The following is a 24,143-nucleotide window of genomic DNA, read 5'->3' as shown; positions in this document are numbered from 1 at the left end:
CACAGAGATACACCTTTCTCTGCCTCCCAAGTGCTGGTGTTAAAGGTGTGTTCCACAGTTGTTCAGTTCATGTTCCTGTTTCTAACAATAATTTCAGTTCAGTGTGGCTGGTTTGGTCTTAACCTGTTACTTGTACTCCAAAGGTGAATGGAACATAATGAAAATCTGGTACAAGTTGAGAATGCCAAAACAATATTTGTAGAAAGTGTGTTCTGCCTAGGGGTAGATGGTAAAGGTTTGGGACTCTTTATTGTAAATAATAGTACCAAGCTTTGAAGCTTTGTGTGTGTGTGTGTGTGTGTGTGTGTGTGTGTGTGTGTGTGTGTGTGTGTGTACTTTTCTTTTTGAGACAAGGTCTTGCTGTTTCTTGTAACTAATCATGCAGCTCAGGCTGGCCTTGAATTTCCTGCCTCAACTTCCCAAGTTCTAGGATTGCAGGCGCTTGCCACCATGCCTAGTTCATTCTGTCTATAATAAACATTATATATTACAAGCATTTTCAGGCCAGTCAGATGATTCAGTTGGTAAAGGTGCTTATTCCCAAGTCTGAGGACCTCAGTTTGATCTCTGGGATCCACAAAGTGGAAATATTAGCTCCTACAGTTGGCCTGACCTCTGAGCATGTGTCCATATACATCTGAGCAAAATCAATAAATATATTAAGTTGGCTTATTGATGTGGACCCATTGGTCTCCTTCTATTTTGCAGGCTGTATGTAGGAGTAACTTGATTTGGTGACCTGCTTTGCATTTCTCTCCTTGTTGCTTGTGTGTGTGGCTTATGTCCATATCTGTTTGTGTTGAGTTTGGTATTAATGTTAGTTCTACTCTGAAACTTAGAAGAGCCCATACTAACTTGCTACATGATTCTTGTCCAGAATTGAATGGCTTAGTTACTGAGAATTAGTACCATAGCTAGGTGTGGGATTATGTAAGTTAGTTTCTAAGTTACATGTTCTGTTCCTACATCAGATGTGGAGAGAACTTTGCTCAACACATGGTTAGTTATCCGAACAACAACTTGGAGTGACTTTAAGAAGGAGAGGCCAAGGAAGAAGGAGAGGCCAAGGATTAGAGGCTAGGGATGCTTATAGTCAGTAAGTAGCTGCTGTGATTCTCTCTTGGTTTCCATCTTTTGTTCTGAGTGAAGAATAGAAAACACATCGGAAGTGAGAAAGAAGTTCTTAGTTACTAATTTCCTAGAGACTACAGGAGAGTTGTGTTCCTAAAATAATTGGAAAAAAGTTTCATTTTTACTTTAACTCCGATCCTTATGCTCTTAATAAAAACATTGCTTTGGAGCTGGTAATGTAGCTCAGTTGTTGAGTGCTTGTCTGGCATGCTCAATGGTCCTGGATCAAATACAGCACCCCATAAACTAGGCATGGTGGCATATGCCAGTAAACTCAGCTCTAGGAGGTGGAGGCAAAGAGATCAGAAGTTCAAGGCCATTGGCTATTGAGACCCTGCCTAAAAAGCATAACCCAAATACCTGTTTTTCCTTGTTGATTAGATTGTAGATGGTTAGTGTAAATTTAACTTTAAATTCCAGTATTTTGTGGTTGTTACTTTCTTTAGAAATGTTACTTTGATTTAGTATTGTGTTTTAGGCTTGTAAAGAAGACTGATTCCCCCCCCCCTTTAATTGAAGAAGTGGGTTTTTTGGTGGTAGAACTGTGTCTCTTTGGTGTTTTCCCCAAACAGGGTTTCTCTGTAGCTTGGAGCCTGTCCCGGAACACACTCTGTAGACCAGGCTGGCCTTGAACTCAGAGATCCACCTGCCTCTGCCTCACAAGTGTTGGAATTAAAGGCATGTACTACCACCACCTGCCTGGAACTCTGCCTCTTAACCTAGCTTTGGATAAGACCCTTCAAGTTCCATTTCCTCAGTTGGGATACCCACTATACTGACGCAAAGTTTTGTATTAAAAAACATTAAAGGACAGATGATGTATTCAGTGGCAGAATATGAATATGGTATGTGCAGGGGTTGAACTCTAGCACCAAAAACAAAAAAAAAACCTGATGAATTTTGACTCTGTGAATTATGTAAGAAGGTACTGCCCAGAATATTTCTAGTGCATGCCACTGCTGTTCTGGGAAAACCAGTTTTTATAATCTATTTTTGAAAAAACATTTTTCAAATAAACATGGACTGGTCACCATGACTCTTGTAAATAAGGGTGTGTCTTGTGGTTAAAGGGTAGGTTGGCAGTTTGATACTCTGAGGCTTCACCTTTCCTTGAGGTTATATAGATCTTACCCAACGATGGCTTTGATTTTGGTAAAATAGTTTTGGACATAAGACTATACAACAGTTTCTGTGCCTTGGTTTTTTGAGCCAGAGATCTGAAGCTCACAAGTGCAGATGTGTTCATCAAAACAGTGTTTTGTTACTGAATTTAATTCACTCTTCGCCATTCTCTTAAGCACAAATCTCTCCAGCTAAGAGTTTGAATAAAAGCACTCCTTTAGGTAGGGTGGGTTTCTTTCTTTTTAAAATGTATTTATATTTTATGTATAGTACTCTGTATGGATACCTGCAGGCCAGAAGAGAGCATCTGATCCTAATATAGATTGGTTGTGAGCCACCATGTGGTTGCTGGGAATTGAACTCAGGACCTCTGGAAAAGCAGCTCTGAATCATGGAGCTATTTCTCCAGCCCTAGCAATGTTTATTTTGTTGTTGTTGTTGTTTTTGTTTGGTTTTTTGAGACAGAAGGCAGGTTTCTAAAAAGCTGATTGCTTGGATTTTGTACTTTTATTTGGTTCCAAGGGATAGGGTTATTGTGTTTAATTCATTTCCTTAACAGACTGCTCAGCTCATTCAGAATCACTAAAGGTCTCGATAGATGAGTGCATCTACTTTTTAAGGATGATTTTCCCATCTTTCTTCTAAGAGTTAGAAAGAACTGTGTGTATAATCTTTATGAATACTGTTTTCTAAGATGGCGTTCAAGTCTGCTCATATTTGAGGAAATGAGTAAGCAGTAGATTTTTGTAGCAATTTGGATTCTAGAAGTGACACTGGAGAAATGATCTCACTATTGCTTTTTTATATCTAAAATAGACTCATCTACTTTCTCAAAGTTATAATGGTTTGAGTTTTTTGGTTTTTAGTTCTGACTGTACTAGATCTTGCTCTGTAGATCAGGATGGCCTTGAACTCAGAGATCCTCTGCCTTTGAGTGTGAGGATGAGTATTTTGGATTACCATGTGGGTGCTGGGAATTGAGCAGAGGTCCTCTGCAAGAGCAGTAAGTTATCTTGTGAGGCATCTCTTTAGCGTGTTTGAACTTAATTTTTAAGAGTCTACTTTTCTTTTTCTTTTTTCTTTTCTCTTCTCTTCTCTTCTCTTCTCTTCTCTTCTCTTCTCTTCTTTTCTTTTCTTTTCTTTTTGACAGGCACTTTGTAGCATTGGTGGCCCTGGGGAACTCATTTTGTAGACCAGACTGACCTCGAAATCACAGATATCTACTTGCCTCTGCCTCCAGAATGCTGTGGTTAAAAGAGTGCACAAGATTTGCCAGTTACTAAGAGAAAGTCTTGTTGCAGAGTTCTGCTTATATAGCCGCACTCTGGGTCACCCTGATTTTGGGGATGAACACTGGGGATTGAGGCCAAGACTTTTGCATGTTAAACTAGTCTTTGCCCTATTTAACTACTATTACTACTTTTTTTTTTTAAATTTTTTACATTCCAAATCCAGTTCCCCCTCCCTCCTTTCTTCTCCCTCCCTCCTCTCCCCCCTCCTCCCAATCTGCTCCTCAGAGAGGGTAAGGCCTCCCATAGGAATACTTTTTTTTTTTTTAATCATATTTATTCAACTTGGGATTTCTGATGTTTAATGATTTGTCTTAGTGGGACAGACCTCTTCATTTATTGTATGATCCTCTCTCCCCCTCCCACTTTTAGAGTCTACTCTGCACTTTGAGACTAACCAGGACTACATAGTGAGACCTTGTCTCCTAAAATAAAAGATAGTCCATGTGTTCTGCTAGCTCAGCAGCTAACTTCAAAAGAAAATTGGGGTGACTTTTAAACTTGGAGATATTGTTTCCAACTAAATAAAACAACTGAATGGCAGGGGATATTTTGCTAAACTGAATTTCATTATGTCCTGGGAGGCTACTCTGGGGAAATTTAAGGTAAAAGAATGGTTATTACTCACAAAAGACTTTTGGCTAGAAGCAGACTGCAAATATATTGAAAGCAGAGAGTGTGGTCTTTTGGTTTACTTGTAGTAAGGGGACAGTAGTACTCATTCAAGGGTAGATAGCTTTTGTTTTCTCAAGTAACACCTAATACCCTGAAATAGGCTAAAGTTTGACAAGTTACATTGCCTGAAGAAAAACAGTCCCTCTATTTGTGTATACAGTGTTTATCTTTTTGTCAGGGATTGGAAGTAAATTTTTAGAATTGAACTCTGAATTAGAAGATTAAATGTTTAATATTTTAAACATGACTAAAGTGCATTTTGGATTATAAAATTACATGTGGACTTAGAATGTTCATAGTGTCTTCATTTTGGTTAATGTACAAAGTGGTTTTCTTGAGGAGCAAATATAGTATGGCTGCAATTCACTGTATATTTCCCTTTTCTTTTTTTTTAATAGAAAGCGTGGATACCCATCAGCGAAGTTTTGATATTGGAATTCAGATTGGCTATCAGCGACGAAATAAGGATGTGCTGGCCTGGGTTAAAAAGCGCAGAAGAACTATTCGTAGAGAAGATTTGATCAGCTTCCTGTGTGGAAAGGTTCCTCCACCACGAAACTCTAGAGCTCCCCCAAGACTGACTGTAGTGTCCCCTAACAGAGCTACTTCAACGGAAACTAGCTCATCTGTAGAGACTGATTTGCAACCCTTCCGGGAAGCCATAGCTCTGCATGGTAAAGCCGTTTAAACCTATTTCTTTGGAAAATGGTTAAGAGTGTGCCTGTGGGCTCCTTTTCATGTTTAGGGTTAGGTTCAGATACATTGTCTGTTTTTGTCTATATAGTAAATACTGGTTCTAGAAGTGTTGAAATAGAACACAAGCTATGAGTATACATTGGTAGCCCATCTGAAAGATTCATTTGAGGTTATTAGTATTACAGTAATTATTTCTGCACCACTGATTAGAGTTCATTGTTTTGCACTCACATATTGTACATGTTTTTTTAGTCTTCTTGAGTTAAAAGGAAGTCCTGTGTCTTAAGAATTTTATTAGTTATAGTTGCTTGGAGTGCTTGGTCCATGATAGTCAAGTAAGACAGGTAATTGTTGAGTTGGTTATCATGGGAACCAAGGACTACCTTTAACACCTTTAGTTATCTAGTATAGAAAATGAGTTGATAGCCCAGGGGTAAGAGGTTGGAGAAGTCATACTCCCTATGCTTGCTGTCTCTCAAACCTTTATTGTTTAGGTGGGTAGGTTTGTGAGAGGTATAGCCAATGGCCAAGTCATCACTATTCCCCAGGCCAGATCTGTCATTCAAATGTGTTCTTGGCTCAGAGGATCTAGTATTCTTGGAGAGACTGGGAAATGTCCTCATTGATAAATCTGTTGTTGCTCTCTACTAAAGACTTCCATATGAAAGAGAGAGGGTTACTTACTGTGTGACATGTTAGACTGTTGTGAAAAACAAAAACAAACAACAGCAACCATGTAAGACTTGCTTGAAACCAAGATGGACACATGATCAAACAGGTGACTAGCCAGGTAGAGAAGAGAAGTAAGTTGATAGGTTATGCATCCTATTAACAGCTAACATTTTTAGAACATACAAACAGTCATGAGTCATCTGAAATAAGGCTAACCTGCTAATAAACAGTGGGATGTGTATAAATGGCTTCTGTATCATGAAAAAAATTTTCTTTTTTCTTTTTATATCATGGAAATTTTAATGTCTGCAGAGACCACGCTCCCATTGGCAGCCATTCCTAGTTTACTTTCTTGTATCCCTAATGAGAAAAGATGGGAGCTGGAAAGGTGTTGCCTCCCTCCACCTTGTTTCAGATTTACTTACAAGTTAAAGCACTTATTTCAAGAAGAAGTTTATATGTGAATTCAATTCCTACGATTGCATACTATTTCTGATACTCAAACTATTCAGAACTTTTGAAACAAGGGCAAAAATTTAGTAGTTTTTTTCCTCCTTTACTGGATTAGTGTGTCACATTTCCTCTTAAATTTGGAAAAACAATTACAAGAGGTGTGTATAATGTGTCAAATTGATGTAGTGAATGGCAGCATGTGATATAGTTTCCTCTCTTAAATATTGTCATTTTCTTCTAGCGTAGTTTATGATTGAATTCATACTTAAAATATTTTTCCTACATACTAGTATCCTGCAGAGACAGTTTTATAAAACAAAAGCCATGCTTGCTGGATAACCATGCCAGGGTATTTTATAAAAAAAGTGCAGCCCAGATTCCATGAGGAAACTGCTCTGTTCCTAAGTGCCAGTGTGTTTTTTCAGATTGAATTTGTTCAACCTGTGATTTATCACTTTTTGAACTTTGAGAGTTTTGTAAAATATAGTTGTAGAAAGGACTATTACTTATGCTTAAGTTATAAGGGCATTAATAAGTGTAAATATAAAACCAGTAAAAATAAATTTTGCCTATGGTGAACTTTACAGTAAAGTAATAATTCAATACATACTTGAGCAGAGTGTACTACAGGTTCGTACCTCTAAAGTCATGTACTTAAACAGTTTTGGGTTAAAGTTTCAGGGCCTCTTCTAAGAATTTCTAGAAACAATTATACTTGAAGGTTGTGTTCTAATGGCTGTCAGTTTACTGAGGAGAATGCTAATCTCATTTAAAGGTTAATCTCATTTTGAGTGTATTTGAGTTAGTAAGAGGGCATTAATGAAATGGTAAGGTAGACAAATGACTATATGGTATTCTTATCTGATTTGTAATGAACTCTAGAAGTGATTAATTTGGAACCATCCTAATTAGGGTAGAGATACCAGAGGGTTTTTTTTTTTTTTTTTTTTTTTTTTTAGAGTACTTCATTGGAGGGTGAGTCAAATTCATGAAATTCTAGAGGAAGAAATGGAAAAGTAATCATATGAGGCAGATTTATTTGTGTTTGCAATGGAAGCAAACATCATGTCCCTCATTTTATGAAAGGGACAACTTCCCTTTAAGTGTATTCATTAGATCCTGGAACCCATCCACCACCAATATGCCTCCACCAAAAAGATCTATCATCACATAAAGTTTGTTGTTATTAGCAGAAAAAAAAGCCGGAGCTATTGAGATGATTGTAGAATGTTTCATATAGATAGGGAGTGCCAAAGAAGACCCTCTGAGGGATAACCTCATTAGCTGGGAACCAGCTTAGTGTGAGATTTGGGTAGTTGAATCAGCTGGATTTTATTTCAACATTTGTTTTTTCTAAAGGAATGGACTAAGAAGATGATTCTGGTGCACAAAAGTATGAGATAGAAAAAAAAAATTGACATAAGCTGTTTTACTAATTGTTTTACAAAACAAACTAGTACAGAGGATGATGCCCTGTATGAAACACAAGGCTGAAGATTCCAGTCTCATGTATTGGGAGCTTTAGGATACAGACCTTGTTAATGGATGGATCACTGGGTATTTGGCAGAGTTCATGCTTTTAACCAGATTTGAACAGAAGAATGGCCACTTGACCCAGGTACAAGTAGGTGAAGTGTTTGGATTCTTGTATAACCACCTAAGGAACAGAGGAACATGCTGCAGTGCCACATGGAGTTATACTTTTTTTTGTCAAATGTTTTGATAAGGGGCATAATATATCCTTTTTCTATGTTAGATTTCTTCAACCCCTGAGTAGTGCACTCTATCAACTCCTGTCTGACAGGTCTGCAGTTTTGGTCTCTGCCTTCCCAGTGTATGTGGTAGAATATGGTCATCATGAGCTGAGGCTGGCCGGTGGCTTAGCTTCTCCTCAGGGAGTGGCTGGTGCTACTCAGGCTGGAAAAAAAAGGAGGTAGCTTAACAGAAGTTGTGGTGCCTATAGCAGTCATTCTCAACCTGTGTGCTGCAGCCCCTACTGTGGGGCACAACTACCCTTTCATAGGGGACACCTAAGACCATTGAAAAATAGCCATATTTATATTGTGATTCACAACAGCAAAATTACAGTTATGAAGTAGCAACAAAATAATCTTATGGTTGGGTTTCACCACAGCATGAGGAATTGTATTAAACGGTTGAAGTGTTTGGGAAAGTATTCTTTGTTTTGTTTTGGGGCAGATCCCTACACAATCCTGCTGGCCAGAAACTCACTATGTAGACCAGGCTGGCCTCAAATTCATAGAGATCCTTTTTTCTCTGCCTCCAGAGTGCTGGGATTAAAGGAGTATGCCACCACTTAGGCTTTTTTTAAAGGGAAGGTCTCATTCCGTAGTCCCCCAAAATACTCCCATTAACGCTCATCAAACAGCTTCAGTCAAAACTAAGTGATGGTGTTTAGCAATGTGTAAGACTTGTAAGACTAACCTGTGCTTTATTTGATCACTTTTCTGTAGCTTGTATTTTATTTTCTGTGTATTGTAGGACTCAGTTATTAGATGTTACATTCACAGAAAATAAAATATATAGGCTCCTGCTAATTGATTTTTTTTTTGTCTTGGTTAATTCTCATCTTAAAATAACATTGAAAATCTACTGATTCTCCCACATTCTCCTTTTTTAAAAATGTTATTTATATTTTATGTATGAGTGCTCTGCATGTATATCTTTGTGCCAGAAGAGGGCATCAGATCACATGGTTTGTGAGCCACCATGTGGTTGCTGGGAGTTGAACTCAGGACCACTGGAAGAATAGCCAATATTTTTTTTTCTTTAATTTTTTTAAAAATTTATTTTATATACCAACCTGTTTCCCCAGCCAGTATTTTTTGTTTGTTTGTTTTTTGTTTTTTGAGACAGGGTTTCTCTGTGTAGCTTTGGAGCCTATCCTGGCACTCGCTCTGGAGACCAGGCTGGCCTCGAACTCACAGAGATCTGCCTGCCTCTGCCTCCCAAGTGCTGGGATTAAAGGCGGGCGCCACCAACGCCTGGCTCCCAGCCAGTATTCTTAACTGCTGAGCCATCTCTTCAGTCTCCCACATTCTCCTTTTTATGTAAATAATAATTCATGTAGACCAAAAATGCCCAGAGTACTTTATTTCTGCTTATCTTTCTCTTCTAGGGTGTTTCATTCTCTTTTGCTACTTGGATCACTGACCCTTTTCTTGGGTTCCATGACTGACTTAGCCTGGCTGCTACTTTCTTCAGTCTCTTTAGGGGGTCTGCTGCTTTTAGCTTCCAGATCTCCACTTTTCATTTAGAACTCTCTAGGCTACCCATCATCTATATGTTTTTGTCTTCTGGTGCACATTCCTCAGGGTGTCCAGTGAGCATTTGTTACAGATGACATTTCCTTTTTTTTCCTTCCGAAGTATTAGAGCTTGAACCTAGGGCCTTGTGCATGCTAGGCAAGTGCTGTACATCAGATGACATTTCACACTAACCTCAGCAAATATATACCATCTCCATATAGCTATTCACCAGTTTGTGTAGTCTCTAGAAATTGATACGTGATGAGTGCTTCCATTTTCTGTTGACAAACAATTAGAAGATTATATTAAGGTCTTGAATGTGGTGTAAAATTTGGCGGGCGGTGGGGGTGGACAAGAAAGGGCTATCTCATAGTTTAGCTTGGCTATGGGCATGCTTGTGGAAGGGTTTCTGGAGGAGGTATGTTTGGGTTTGGGATGATCTGCTGTTGCTGTTATTTCTGACATTTAGGTGTCAGGCTGTGTTTTATAAAACCATCGGAATAATCTTTTTTCTCCCCATCCTCCCAACCTTGTCATTGCCCTGCCTAAGATTTCCCTGTGATCTTGCAAGGGCAAGTAGAAACCCATTGTAGTCTGGTTTTGATTTTTCCATCAGTATTCCAGCCCTAGTGTTAATGTCTTGAATCTCTCATTCTTTTCACAAAACTCCTTATCCATCTGTTTATACTGTAAGGCTGGTCATGTGACTTGTGACACAGCTTTTCTGCATTTCTCTGCCTCCTGAGTACTGGGATTAAAGGTGTGTGCCACCAATGCCTGGCTCTCTGCATTTTCATCATCATTTTTAACACAGGCTGGATTTGAATTTATGACCTTGCTGACTCATTCTCTTGAGTGCTGGGATTACAGATGTACACTACCACATCTAGCCTGCTGTCCTCATTTCTTTTAAATTGTAGGAAAAGGTCTCCTGCTGTCTGGACTGACTTAGAATTCTGATAACTTTCAACTCCTGATCCTAGCCTCCACCTCTCAAGTTCTAGGATTACAGGCATGTGCCATTTTGGGATTTTTTGTTTTTAAATGTAGTTATTGTAGTATTATACTATAATACATTGGTTGGCCTGCAACTCAATATGTAGATATGCAGTAAGACGGCCTTGAGCTCCTGGATGGTCTTCCTGCCTCTGTAGTACTGGGATTGTTAACTGTGTGTCATTGCACTTGGCTTTCCATTCTTAAAGCTTTTCTTGAACCAGAGTCTCACTGTGTTAGGATGCTGTGCTTTTCTGATAATTGAGGTCCTATTGTGCCATTTCTTTTGGCTTTCATAGAACCTAGCAAAGAATATGGTGTAATTGTGCTTCTGAATTTACCATAGGAAAAAATACAGAGGTCTGAGAAGTGACTGTAAACAGCACTTGGGGACTGAGAACCTTTGCAAAGAGTGTACCTGCTTAATTCCTGGGAAGGAATCTCACATTATAACAACTGGGAATTTGCTGGGCCTGAGAATGAAACCATGAAGAGGTAGACTTTTTTTTTTTTTTTTTACATAAACCTTTTTGACAATTTCATACATTAGTGTTTTTGCATCATTTCCACTCCATTTCCTCCCACCAAGTCTTCCCATGTTCCCTCTCTCAAATTTGACTTCTTTAGTTACTGTTTTATATACATGTATAAATAACTATAACCTATTCAGTTCATTTAGTGTTGCTAAATGTACATTACATGTGTTTAAGGCTGACCACTTATTGGGATTAAAGACTTGATTCTCTTTCAACAGCAATCGACTACCTGTAGCTCTTCATTCAGGGTTTTGTTCTTAAGAGATTTCCCTGATGGAACTCGGAATGTCAACTGGTGGTGGTATTGTGCAGGTCCTGTTGAGAGCTAGTTTTTGGTTTATACTTAAAAAAAGATGTCTGTCATTTGAGTCTTGGTCTGACGGTGGAGCCTGGGTTGGTCTGGAGCTTGCTGTGTAGACTAGGCTAGCTTTGAATTTTTAGCTAGTGATCGTCTTTCCTCTGCCTCCCAAGTGCTGGGATTGCAGACCTGGGGCTTTTTAGTATACTGTGTATCATCACCAAGCCCAAAGATTCCTCATTTAATATTCACCTACTCTGTGTTCATTGGTGGAGAAAAGTTAATTTTGTTATGGTAGAGTAGATTAGTAAGTGATAGGATATTTGAGATCCATCTGTCACTAAAATTTGTTCTGCTCACTTGCCACTCTAGTTTTAGGGTCTCTTCCTATCACACATCTCTTCCCTTCTCCCCTGGGCTTACTTTGGTGGGTGGGAAAGATCTTGAGGTAATTTTAGAAAAAAAAAATTCAAGATTTTGTGTGTCAGAGTTTCTCCTATCAGTGAATCTGGGATACGTGTTTTGAAGATGGGTGCTTGGTGGCCAGCTTTAGGAATCCTTGACTTACTGTGGTAGGAAGAGTATATAGTTTTTATGTGTAGGCTTCATGTCCTGTGCAACCTTGGGCAATGTGCTTAAGAGCTCTAATCCCAGTTGTGTGGTGGTGGTGCACACCTTTGATCCCAGCACTCGGAAGGCAGAGGCAGGCAGATCAAGGCCAGCCTGGTCTACAGAGCTAGTTCCAGGACAGCCAGAGTTGTTAAACAGAGAAACCCTGTCTTGTAAAAATGTCTCTAATCCCATCTTTGTAAAGTGATCTCTGTTAGATGGTTGTGTATGAGAATCAGCTACATTGCTTACATGATCCTGTGTAAACATTTTTGTCTCTGACAGCACTTTTTTCTTTACCTGTAGTAAATTACAGGTGTCACTCCACAGAGTTAGTTGGAAGCTTCATTTTTAATTTTTTTTGTAAATATTGCATGTGCTTGTGTTCTGGTGGGCTCTGGTGCACACACGCTCTGCCTGCATGTTCATCTATCTACCATTTGTATGCATTGCCTTCAGAAGCCAGAAGAAGGCATCTGGATCCCATGGAACTGGATTTACAGATGATTGTTAGCTACTATTTGAGTGCTGAGAGTCAAACATGGGTCCTTTGGAAGAGCAGCCAGTGCTCTTAACCTCTGAGCTATCTCTCCAGCCCGTTCTATTACTTTTGTTTTTTTGCCTGTTGATTGCTTGCTAAATTCTTGAGCTTGGTTCCTGTGGACAAGCTAGAGAAGGTGGCTTTGACTTGCCCTGTTGAAGTTAGTGCTGTTTGGGGAGCCTTAAGCTGAAATCTAAGTTTATTTAGATACTTTAGAGTTGTTACCATGGAGATAGGTGCAAGGGTGCAGAGTAGGAAGGCACATACATTTCAGAGGGCAAACTTTGTTATCATTTTCCGTCATCTCATAATATAGACGATCTTTGTAGTTGCTAACTCTGGTCCACACTGAGTCTTAAAACCAAAGATACCTAATCTTTATTCCAAAAATAATTTTGATGACATTCTTGACCTTTGAAATACACTTAAACCCATTGGGCTTAGGTTGTAGGTTGTTCTTCTAAAATATATATATATATATATATATATATATACACTATTTCAGATCCAGGCCTATACAGGAAGAGTCTGGGAGTCTGGTGGTTTGGTTATTTTTTTTTTTTTTTTTTTTTTTTTTTTGACACTGGTGGAAATTAGTTAGGTTTAAGATGCAACCTTATTTTTGTGTTGAAAAAGGCAGTGAGCTTTGAGAGAAGGAAGGTCCTGGGCAAACTCAGACAGTGGAGCCTTTATGATTCATTGTAAAGTTAAAAGGGAGAGACAGAGAATAATCTTTTTGTTGTAATCATTACTGTCTTCCTTCTTTGTTTCCTTTTCTGGAAGACAGGGTCTCACTGTACATACTTGGCTGGCCTGGAATTTGTTGTGTAGATCAGGATGGTCTTGAAGTTTGAACTTCAGGGAGTCTCCTCCCTTACTTAGCCTTCCCAATTGCTGAGACTACAGACACATATTAGTATTTTTTTTTGTGTGTGTGTGCATATGCATGCTGATGATCAAACTCAGGGGCTTTGAGCTCTACCCTTGAGTGATATCCCAGTATTTGGAAAGCTACCTTTAAAAAAGATTACATGGTAAGTTAGGACAAGTCTCCTTAGTGTTGAAAGTTGAAGCCCTTTTAGTTTGAAAACCCTTGGTTTGTGGATTTGTTATGGGTTTTGGTTTCTGCAGTTTAAAATGCATAACTACATAAAGACATACAAATGTGTATATTGCCTTTAGTTTAGCACTTTCAATAGATAACATTGACTTAGAGTGAATACCAGGTGCTATTTTGCAGTTGTAGGAACAGGTGCCTAAAATGATTAATCCCAAGGAATGTTTGGTCTGGTAAAATTAACATCATCCTGATGCATGTAAGCCTAAGGAATTAGTCTGAGGTACACTGTCATGTGTTTGTTCATTTGCTTGGGCCCTGGGGTCGGGTTGGGATGGGAGGATGGTAAAAGTCTGAGCCTTGTGATACTTATTTACTCTTTTTTCCTTGCTCTTTCTGAATGAACTTTGGGCTTTCATGTTTGTGCTAGGCAAGCACTGTAGCACAGAGTTCCATTCTTAGCTACATCCTTAGTCTAAGTCAGTTTTAAGTTCCCTGGCAGCTCCTTGGGTCTAGAGAATCTGGGTGGGGCATGAAGGAAAAAGCAGTCATTGGAATTTGGATTTAGTGGTATAAGGTCTGACAAGAATTCTTACCTAGAACTCCTAATTCATCACAAAACATTAAACAGCTACATTCTTTACCCCAGAAGGAAAAGCATGATGACTTTAGGCATCGTGAACCAATCAGATTTTCTCAGCACTGATTCTACAGTGATCCTTTTGAAACATTCTTTGGCTTATTTGTGGTAAAGTGATTATTAAAGAGACAAATAACTACATTTAGGAGAACTTTGATATTTTGTTTGGTTCACTTCCTTCCTTGCTTTCATTCTATATCCCTTCTGATGCTTTAGCAAAAACATGAAAACTATTTCTTGAGAGCTAAGACAGATACTTTAAAGTTCTTAAAACGATGAGATAGTATAGAAGAAACTACAATTTTATTTCATTTTTTATGTCAGAGGACTGGCTAGAACCAACCTTTGAGGGTTTGTTAATGTCTGTTCATCTTTCACAGCACCCCCCCTCCTTTTTTTTCTCATGAGGAAACAAACACTCCTGGTAGAATATTGTAGTGCTTGTTAAATATTGTAGCCAGGTGCATCTTGTTGAAGTACTTGGAAAACTGTTGATAGCTTTTCAACAGTCTAAAAAACATACTTGGAACTTGGTGTAGGAGATTTCACAACCAAAACAATCTCTTAATCACTTACATTTGATTTTCTTTTTCTTTCTTTTTTCCTCCTCTCTTCTCCCCTCCCCTGTCCTTTCTTCTCCTCTCCCTTCCGCCTCCCCTCCCCTCCCCCCTCTTCTTTTCTTTCTTTCTTTCTTTCTTTCTTTCTTTCTTTCTTTCTTTCTTTCTTTCTTTCTTTCTTTCTTTTTCTTTCTTTCTTTTCTTTCTTCCTTCCTTCCTTCCTTCCTTCCTTCCTTCCTTCCTTCCTTCCTTCCTTTCCTTTCCTTCCTTCCTTCCTTCCTTCCTTCCTTCCTTCCTTCCTTCCTTCCTTCCTTCCTTCCTTCCTTCCTTCCTTCCTTCCTTCCTTCCTTCCTTCCTTCTTTCTTTCTTTCTTTCTTTCTTTCTTTCTTTCTGGGTTTCTGTAATGATCCTGGCTGTGGCTGTCCTGGAACTCGCTCTGTAGACCAGGCTGGTCTTGAACTCACAACTAACAGAGATCCTCTTGCCTCTGCCTCCTGAGTGCTGGGACTAAAGGCATGGGCTATAACTGCCCAGCTGACTGAAGGAAATTTTACATCATTGTCTTTCCTTCAAACCAGTCCCCAAGAAAATCACCAGGGCGCTTATAATCACATTTATTTCAGATGAAAAGTTGATACATTAAGTTGTACATTAAGGATAGATATTAATTAAAAAACCAAAGGTATTGGAGATAGATTAAACTTCCAATATTAGAATTTTCTTGGACTTATATTAACATTTTGTTGGATGGATATTGTAGTAGAAATGTTATAAGGCTCTGTAGGTCTCTAAGCCAGTTTATTTACCTTAGTACTTATTCAGTAATCTGTTGCTAGCTATTAAATAGTTGAATTACCCGAGTTTCATTTTGGAAAATTTCCCAAAATGAAAAGCAAATTTCCCAAATTTCCCAAAAGCAAAGAGGTTCAATATCTTATGATTCCACTCTGTAGAAACAAATACAGCCAAATGATGCATTTTTTCTCCTAGTCTTTTTTTTTCAATGTATAAATATTATTTCACAGTTGAGATCATACTGCATATATGGTACTGTATCTTGCTTTTCTCACTTAATGTCGTGAACCTTTTTTCCTGTGGCATTAAAAACTGTCTTTGAAAAATGGATGTCTGATAAATGGAAAGCCTTTTGGGGTGTCAGTATAACTGAAAATGTTTCCTTGGTGTGACACATGTACTTTTGTAATTGGCTTGATTTAGTGTGCTTTACTTCAATAAAAATTCAGTATTATAATTTACAGGTTGGGGGAGTGGTATCTACTTTAAATGATCAGAACCTTCCCGGTAGATTTTTTTTTTTTTTTTAAGTTTTAATGATTGAACTCTAAAATGCTACATGACATTGACAACTGCAAGTGCTTGCACCCTCACTCAGCACACTGCACAGGGAGAACTCACACTTCAGTGTACAATTTATTTCCAAGGAAGAAGAATGCCAACTTTTTAGGGCTCCCAGGCAGGTTGATACCACTTCCAAGTCTGAGGGATTTCAGACTCCCCCCACCCCCCGCCCCGCCCCCGCCCCCCATAATGCCGGCTGAGCAGTCTGCAGAGGGACCTGAACCTGTGATTCACCATCACCTTGTGCACTCCTAGAGCTGGCTTTCTTCAAAGGGACTGAGGTGCTGAAAGCCAGGAAAGCATAGATGCCAGCCCTAGTCATGCTGTGAGTTCTTGGGTGGGGATTTGCTCTTTCTCTCTGTGTGACTTAATACTGGGAAACTGGAGTTTTATGTAATCGATTATGCAAACAGCATTTCCATATTACAGTAAGCATGAAATGATGAACATGGTTTGAAAATAATAGTGATGTGCTATTTTTAATGATTTCCATGTAACTTGGATTCCTATAACCTGGACTGTAAACTTGTTTCACTCCACTGGGAGTTTTCAATGAATGATTAAATCATCCTGAGCGTAAAAAAAAAATTTACTACACTAATCATTTCAAATGGATGCAGAAACATTAAAACATGAATTTGTTTATGTTAAGCAATTGAGACTTCTCTGTCTAATGCTACCTATTCTACTTTTGTCAAATGATATTTCCATAGTCCTTTTGGTGGAAATTAAGTTGTATGTCCTAAGGACGAACAACTTAGTTTTTTAGTTCTGAAGCATGTTTAGATTTTCTGTATTTGTATGGGCTGATTGTGTTCATGTGGTTTAGCAAGGTTTTCTAAAGCAGCTTGAGTAGCTGTCACTGGTTTTAAAATAAAAGTTTCGGCTGTTTAAAGTGCTTTCCCCCCCTGTGGTTGTAATGTTAATTTTTGTTTTTGACACTTGTGAAAAGTCTTCTTTGGGGAAGAGTAGTGACTCAAACTTATAAAAGATTGTCATAGCTGAGGATAGGTGACCTGCACCACAAAGTTAAATACTAGTACTCTATAGAGAAATGATGATTTTCTGGGTGTTATGGGAACTTTGAGATTGGCCAAATTGCTGCATCATGTATTTTCTTTTTCATGAAGAAGTTGAATCAATAAACATTTGCTGGAAGTGACTAGTCCACTCCTTGATGGAGTGCTTTGAGTCTTTGGTAGTTGTCATTCCACCATGAACATTCATGAAGGACATGGGTTTCCTTTACTGAAATCCCCTTGTAGTTTCATTTCCAAAAGGGATCTTGAATTACTAAAGTAGCCCAGTTTATTGCCTAGCTCTCAGATTTTACAGTATAATTTCTTTAGAACCTCTGTATCCTAGAGCAAGTATTATTGATGTTAATTGTTGTTGTGGTTCTTGACAGTAATTCAACATTTGGGAGGCTGAGGCAGAATTGTTGTGAGGTTTAGGTTAGCCTGAGCTACAGACAGTAGGACCTTGTTTTAAAAAAACAAATACACACACTGGAGAAAAGCTGGGTGTAGTAGTGATCCTTGCATGTCTTCAGTTCCAGTTTACAGGAGGAAGATGCCGGTAGAGTGAGGCCAACCTGATCTACTTACAAAAAGGGCAGGGACAGACAGCTATTGTTGAACTATCGGATACTGTCTAGTAAGATGTTACTAGGATGTTACGGGCTGTAAGGTTAGAAAGAAAAACACAGCTTTCTCAGTAAGTTGTTAATGGTCTGGGTAATAAAAACCTCAGCAACTTGAGTGATGGCATTGATTTAAGTGATCAGCCAGCAGCAACCTGGATGTATTTCCTGAAATAAAGCCCTGGATTTTGGTGAGTTTTGAAATGTGGGGCAGGACTCTGAAGCATTGTTGTTTATCAGAATTCTGTGAGTGTTACATAGCAGGCAGTGTGTTAAGTCCTGCAGGTAGATATGGAAAGCCTGCCCATAGGAAGAGATGATTGATTGTGCTGTATACACCCCAGATTTTGGTTTCCTTGCATTTGTTTCTTTAGGCCTATGTGTTAACAAAGAAGTGTTGTTCTTCATTGGAGCTATTAAGTGTGAGCTATTCAGGAAGCAGTTAGAAATAAGAGTAGGTCTTTGAGGGCAAAGTAGTGATTGCAAGCTAAGGGGTGAAAGGGGCAGAAGGAAAGCCTACACAGGCTTCTAAGGAAGCAGCTGGTAGGCTGGAGGACAGGAAGGAGTGGAAAGTTTCAAGTGGGAGGGAAGCACCATCATGAGGCCAAAAGGGAGAAGTAAAGTTAGTAACCTCAGGAGACTGGTGAGCCTTATGGACTCTGGCTGAGCAAAGTCCAAAAAAACTTAACAGCCCTGACTTCAAAAAGAACCACTAATCATTGATCATTGATATTGGTAATACAATAAGTTATATAGGGTAGGATAAAAAGGGCAGAGTGAGCAGCTGCCAAGATTAGCCTAAGAGGCAGGCTAGTCCTGAATCTTGAAACTACTTAAAAAATTAATTAAGGGTGTGTGTGTGTGTGTGTGAGAGAGAGAGAGAGGAGAGAGAGAGGGGAGGTGGGGGAGAGAAACAGATTTTTGAGAATAGGGTCTTGAACTGGAACTTTTGGGTTTTCAAGACAGAGTTTCTCTGTATAGCTTTGAACCCACTCCTTGTACTCACTCTGTAGGACAAGGTGGCCTCGAACTCACGGAGATCCACCTGCCTCTGCCTCCCGTGTGTGCTACCACTGTCCCGGATTTGACCTGAAACTTAAATGTCAATTCTTCTCTTTGAGCCTCCTATCGATTTTTATATAAGAGGAGGCAGTGTAACAGTTCATTAGTGTGTAAAATTCCCCTTGTCTTCTTCTGATTGATACTCAGCTGTTGCTTACTACCTGATAACCTTGGGTGGGGTGGGGAATACTTTTGTATTGTAGTCTTGGCTTGCAGAATGGAGTTACAGAGCTGTATATCCTCGGGTTACTTTGGGGACTAACACGCCTGTTCTGGGAAGCATGCCAGGATCATTGTCCTCCCATCCCCCCCCCCCAACAACAACAACAAAAAAACTAAACCAAACAAATGCTGGCCTTTGAAAGGTAGAGAGGTAAAGAGGGATGATTTTCGATTTTCCCTAGATCACCATTGTAAAAAAGGGTGCATCCTGATGGGGTTAGAACAGTGAGGGCCTGTTTGGGTGACTGCTGAAAGTCTGAGAAGTGTTTGTGGACGGAGAACATTGTCTACAAGAAGTCTTTGTACACTAAGAACAACTTCAGGATTTGGTAGATTTGATTTGGTAGGTGAATAGTTTTTCCTTTTCTATTTAATCTTCATTTTTCTTTACAGAATTCAAAATAAGGGGTATGACCTTAACTAGATCAAACCTCAAAGTTTGTTGTAAAGGATCAGGTGGAATTCTTACTCTTGGAAACATCAGTGATATTAGATCATTCTCTTTATTCAGGCAGTGGCAAAATTTAAGTGAGGGAGAAATTGATGAGTTGGGAAATGGACTGCCCATGCTAGGATTTAAACTTTAATGTTGTGGGGCTGGAGAGATGGCTCAGAGGTTAAGAGCACTGACTCCTCTTCCAGAGGTCCTGAGTTCAGATCCCAGCAACCACATGGTGGCTCACAACCATCTGTTATGAGATATGGTGCCCTCTTCTGGTTTGCAGATATACATGGAAGCAGAATGTTGTATACATAATAAATAAAATCTTTAAAAAAAACCAAAAAACCTTTAATGTTGTATTGACTTGGGCTCTTATGGTGTCTGCCAGATACATACCAGACTTTTGGATGATGATAGAGCCCTGTTGTGGGGCATACCTATCAGTAGCTCAGTATCATTTTTAACAGTGGTTTTCTTAGGCTTAATAATGGGGTTTGGGATGATACAGTCACCTCATCTAAAAGGATTGTTGGACTAAGAAGTCTACTTAGACCTAGAAATGTTTCCTTGATTTCTCTGCATACATCGGACACAGATACACATCAGAGAGATTGTTAAGAATGCTGACATTGGGCCAAACAAAATGTCCTGCTTTAAGCAAGCACCTTCTGTCCTGGTCTGTAAATTGTATATAGCACTTGCCTAATAGAATAGATGGGAGACTCTCATATCTTTGCATTACTAGCACAGTGCTTGATATATTTAGCCTTCCATCATTGCTATGAATAATGGTTGTAGTGCCAAAAAATGTAGGTCAAAGCCAGATGGTTGGTTCTTGCAGAATAAATTTAACTATTCACTGCTGACCCCATACAAAGAAAACCAGCAGGCACCCTTTGACACTGTGACAACATGGAAAGTATAGTGGGTTGCTTTCAAAAGGGTCAACTAATTGAGCAACTCTAAAACCTCTTTTCTTCTTCCTAGGTCTTAGTGGTGCAATGGCTAGTATAAGCGTGCGTTCGAGTACCCCAGGCTCTCCTACACATGTAAGCAGTGGACCGAATGCTAGTCGAAGGAGAAATGGACTCCATGATGTCGATTTGAACACTTTCATAACAGAAGAAATGGCACTCCACTTGGACAATGGTGGAACTAGAAAGCGTACCTCAGCCCAGTGTGGCGATGTCATTACAGACTCACCAACCCATAAACGCAACAGAATGCTCTAAACTGCAGACATTTTCACACCCACCATGCTGCTTGAAAGCCACTCGATCCTCAACATATACTATTATTGCAAAGGAAACATGAGGCCATCTTCCCTGGTTCACTGTTTAAGACAAGTGAATTCTCTATTGGTTGCCATAAAAGGAAGTTCTAGGTATTTATAGTAGATGCCTCCTGTAACTATGGCTTTCTCAAACTATAATCCTAGCAGAGGACATGAGATAATTGTGTAGTCATTAGCAAGATCATCATAGGCAAACATATATCCGTTCCAAGGCTAAAAGTGACCTTAACTGTATTTATTCTCAAAGGGAAAGGAAATAACAGATGTTTATTTGGTTATAGAATGCTTTCTTATTTTTATTTTTTGGTCCATTTCCTGCTGTGTTGAGTATTTTTGCTTAAACAGTATTGCCAGGTTCTTACAATTGTCTAAAACCTTGATCTGGCTTATAAACCAGATCTGCAGGCTTCCAATTTTGCAGCCACACTGAAACACACACCTGGTTTCCTTAGTGATAGTGTGCAATTTCTGATTATCAGATTATGCCCAGTTTTCAGTTTTCAAAACAGTCCTAACTCTGGTGATTGTGAGATGTAAAGAGGTGCTATGATGGTCATGCAAGTAATACTTAATACTGAATCAATACACAGAACTTTATTGGATTCACTTTGTGTGTGTTAGTGCTCTGAAAATAGCAATATTATTAACCTGTCCCCAGAATAACCCTGTAGGCTTCAGATATTCAGTTTTAAAACAAGTACTACTTCCTATGCCGGGTACTTTACTTACAGTTAAACACAAACTGCATTTAAAGTGACCTGAAAAACAGGTCATTATCTTTCAGAGTGGGCTTCCTTTATGGTTTGGTAGTAGTGAGAGGAAATGGATGATGGGAGTAGGTATTTATTCTTTAGTATTTTTTTTTTTTTTGCATTTTTATGGATGCCCAACTGTGTGTAGTTGTCATAGTGGGTGGAAGATGATAAATACGTTTTATCTGCTACTAATGTGAACGTAACTTAAATAGCAAACCCCAACTTTTCCTGTCCCTTCATCCCTCTCAGAAGTGCAGTTTGGAATTTCATTCTGGAAAAGATGAGATCGCATGGAGATTCTCTAGATGTTAGATAGACCCAAATAAAAGCTCTCAGAGTCCTCTTTGGGTAAATATAAGACCTCTTGTAGCTACAACATTTTAGAGCATGTTTCATCTGCATTTTTACTACCTGAACTGAATGGTAGTCTATTTAGAAGACTGATGTCAGCCTGCCAGGCACTGTGATCCATTCTATCCTGTTATATTATATATCAAGTAGGACAGTGAAAATGTTTCTGTGCAAACTTGTAGTCCAGTTCAGTTACTTCTATTTTTATCCTTAATAACCATTGAAAATCAGTGTAAGGGTTTTTCTGATAATTACAGCACTTTGTTAAAAGTTTGCAATTTTGTCAGCCATTTAATAATACCTTTCTGTGAAGAGACCTTGCTAAGTTAACCATTACTGACTGAGTGGGATGCGAGTGGAATGTTAGGAATGTTGTGTGAATTGAAGTTCTGTATTCATTATAGATATAGCCCTTATTTAAAACAGTGAAATCCATATTCAAACTAGGAATGAAAGTAAGGTATTTCTCAATTTTTGCAAAAGTGGAGCTTTCTTTTGTTTATTTGAAAAGCAGGAAGAAATACAGCAATCTGTCATTTTACCTTAAACAGACAAGCCTGTGCATCACAAGTACTTCCAGGCTTCCCTTGGGATATACCAAGACTTGGAGTTCACTTTTGCTTTTCTGTGGTTGTGCATATAGATTCTGGAATTGGGGTTTGATGGTGTGATGGCTGTTGACAAGAAGCCAGAACTCCTATTCCTAAGGGACTTGAGACTGAGGAACACATTTCATCTCTCTTCCTGCCTTGGTTCTGTTTCCTCTGTCCAAGTTGAATAATGATGTTCTTGGTTGTTTGGTTTAAGTTGGTGCTCTGAAGCTGAATCTCAGTGCCCTTTACTCTCAGTTGTCAAATTTTGATAAAACGTGCCATTTTCTTTGGTAAGAGAAAGCAGGTCTAATGTCTGCCAGAACACAATTTATATGCCGAATTATTGGCTCCATTAAACTTTTTAAAAACTTTAGCATTCGTTACTTTTTTCCATTGCATTCAATATCTAGTACCCTCCTCACCTCATTAGCATGTCCCCCTCCCTTCTCTGTCCCTTTGTGTCTAGGTTCTACCAGAATAGAGTAACCCTGAAACCCACCAGCACATAGTGAAGATTTTCTAATCTTAGCAAAGTTAATCTGACATAGTTCAGAAACTTTGGGAAGTTCCCATTTGCCAGTGTAGATGCAGAACATCAAAAAAAGAACATATGTGTATGGTACTTTTTAAAAATGACACTGACTTTTTTGGCTTTCACTCTTTTGGACAGGTCTTTCTGTGTAGTTCAGACTGATCTCAGGCACGTCATCCTCCTGCTGGGGTTTCCTGACATGGTCGTTGCCTGGCCTTTTCAGCTGGTCAAGAACAGAATGGGCTGCTCTTGAAGCCAGGCACTTGAATGTAGGGGAGCTCAGTCTTTGTCATGAGCCAGAGTCTGATTCTTAGACAGTGAGGTTCTGTCACTAACCTGACCTGAATAGTCTGGGTTCATCCCTCCACTGCAGGCTTCTAAATATCGATGAGGGGTTCAAGAACTTTTATTACAGCAGTTAGTATTTTATAGAGTAAAATTAATCCAATATTTGGCTAAATCTAAAGACCATCAATGTAGTTTACTTGACTGAGGTGATATATACCTTAAATCATAAAATGAATAAATCATTGAAAATACTAAAAAGATAGCAGGGGCTTGTCTGCCCTTTTTGTCTTGGTCATCAAGTTCCAGCATCTTTGTAATCACATAAAGTTTAGATATGAGAAGGGATGCTAACTTGTGACCAGAGGTACAAGATCTCAAGGTTTTGAAACCCTCTACTTGGAGATGTGGGCATCCTGGTTGGTTAGTCTTAGGGAAGTACTATAAACAGAGTTATAAAGTTCTGGGTACGATTACTGTCTACATAGAGATATTTATTAGTGATATATTTGTATTAGATTAGTTGTGGCTTTTTTTTTTTTTTTTTTTTTGGAGACAGGGTCTCATGTACCCTATGCTGATCTTGAACTTCTGATCTTCCTGACTTCCTGAAATCTAGTGTGATAGGTCTGTGCCACTATGAGACACACTACTTGAATTTTATAGTTTGGGAATCTTCAGAGCTGATGCTGCTTGGAATTCAGGGAGTCCTGTTTCAAATTAAATGTTCACCTGTTTAGTTAAAGGTGGTTCTGGAAACAAGGGAGATCCAAGTCATACATATAATACCTGTGACTTTTCTTTCTAAAAGCTGTTCAACTTTGATGGTTCAGCTGTCCTAACCTGGAAAAGGGAGCTTCTGGATTGCAATCTAGAGTAGTTGAAGTGTGTGAAGTTTATGTGAGAACATGATTTGAGAGGAGCAGGTTTGAGACTGACGTGTGTGACAAGGTTGGGGCTTTACTTTGTATGATGAGGTCTGCTTGCTTCTTGTGAAATCAGTAGACAGCAGCTTGTACTCAGTGGGTTCCAGCATGGGTGTTGTAGTTTCATGGATCCTTTTCC

At 39.0% G+C, this 24,143-nt stretch overlaps 1 protein-coding gene across 1 annotated transcript in view; it reads left to right on the top strand.

Annotated features, from left to right (window-relative positions):
• The window catches only part of C7H16orf72 (chromosome 7 C16orf72 homolog), a 29,607-nt gene extending 6,973 nt beyond the window's left edge, over positions 1-22,634 (top strand). The window contains exons 3-4 of the mRNA XM_027423918.2: positions 4,616-4,891; positions 20,256-22,634. Coding sequence (XP_027279719.1) covers positions 4,616-4,891; positions 20,256-20,500 — 521 coding nt within the window. The 3' untranslated portion in view covers positions 20,501-22,634. The remainder of the gene's footprint in view (positions 1-4,615; positions 4,892-20,255) is intronic.
• The last annotated feature ends 1,509 nt before the right edge of the window (positions 22,635-24,143 follow it).

Source organism: Cricetulus griseus, chromosome 7 (assembly GCF_003668045.3).
Source record: "Cricetulus griseus strain 17A/GY chromosome 7, alternate assembly CriGri-PICRH-1.0, whole genome shotgun sequence".
Lineage (NCBI taxonomy): Eukaryota > Metazoa > Chordata > Mammalia > Rodentia > Cricetidae > Cricetulus > Cricetulus griseus.
The sequence above is the reverse complement of the archived record's forward strand: the minus strand, read 5'-3'. Positions and strand labels throughout refer to the sequence as shown.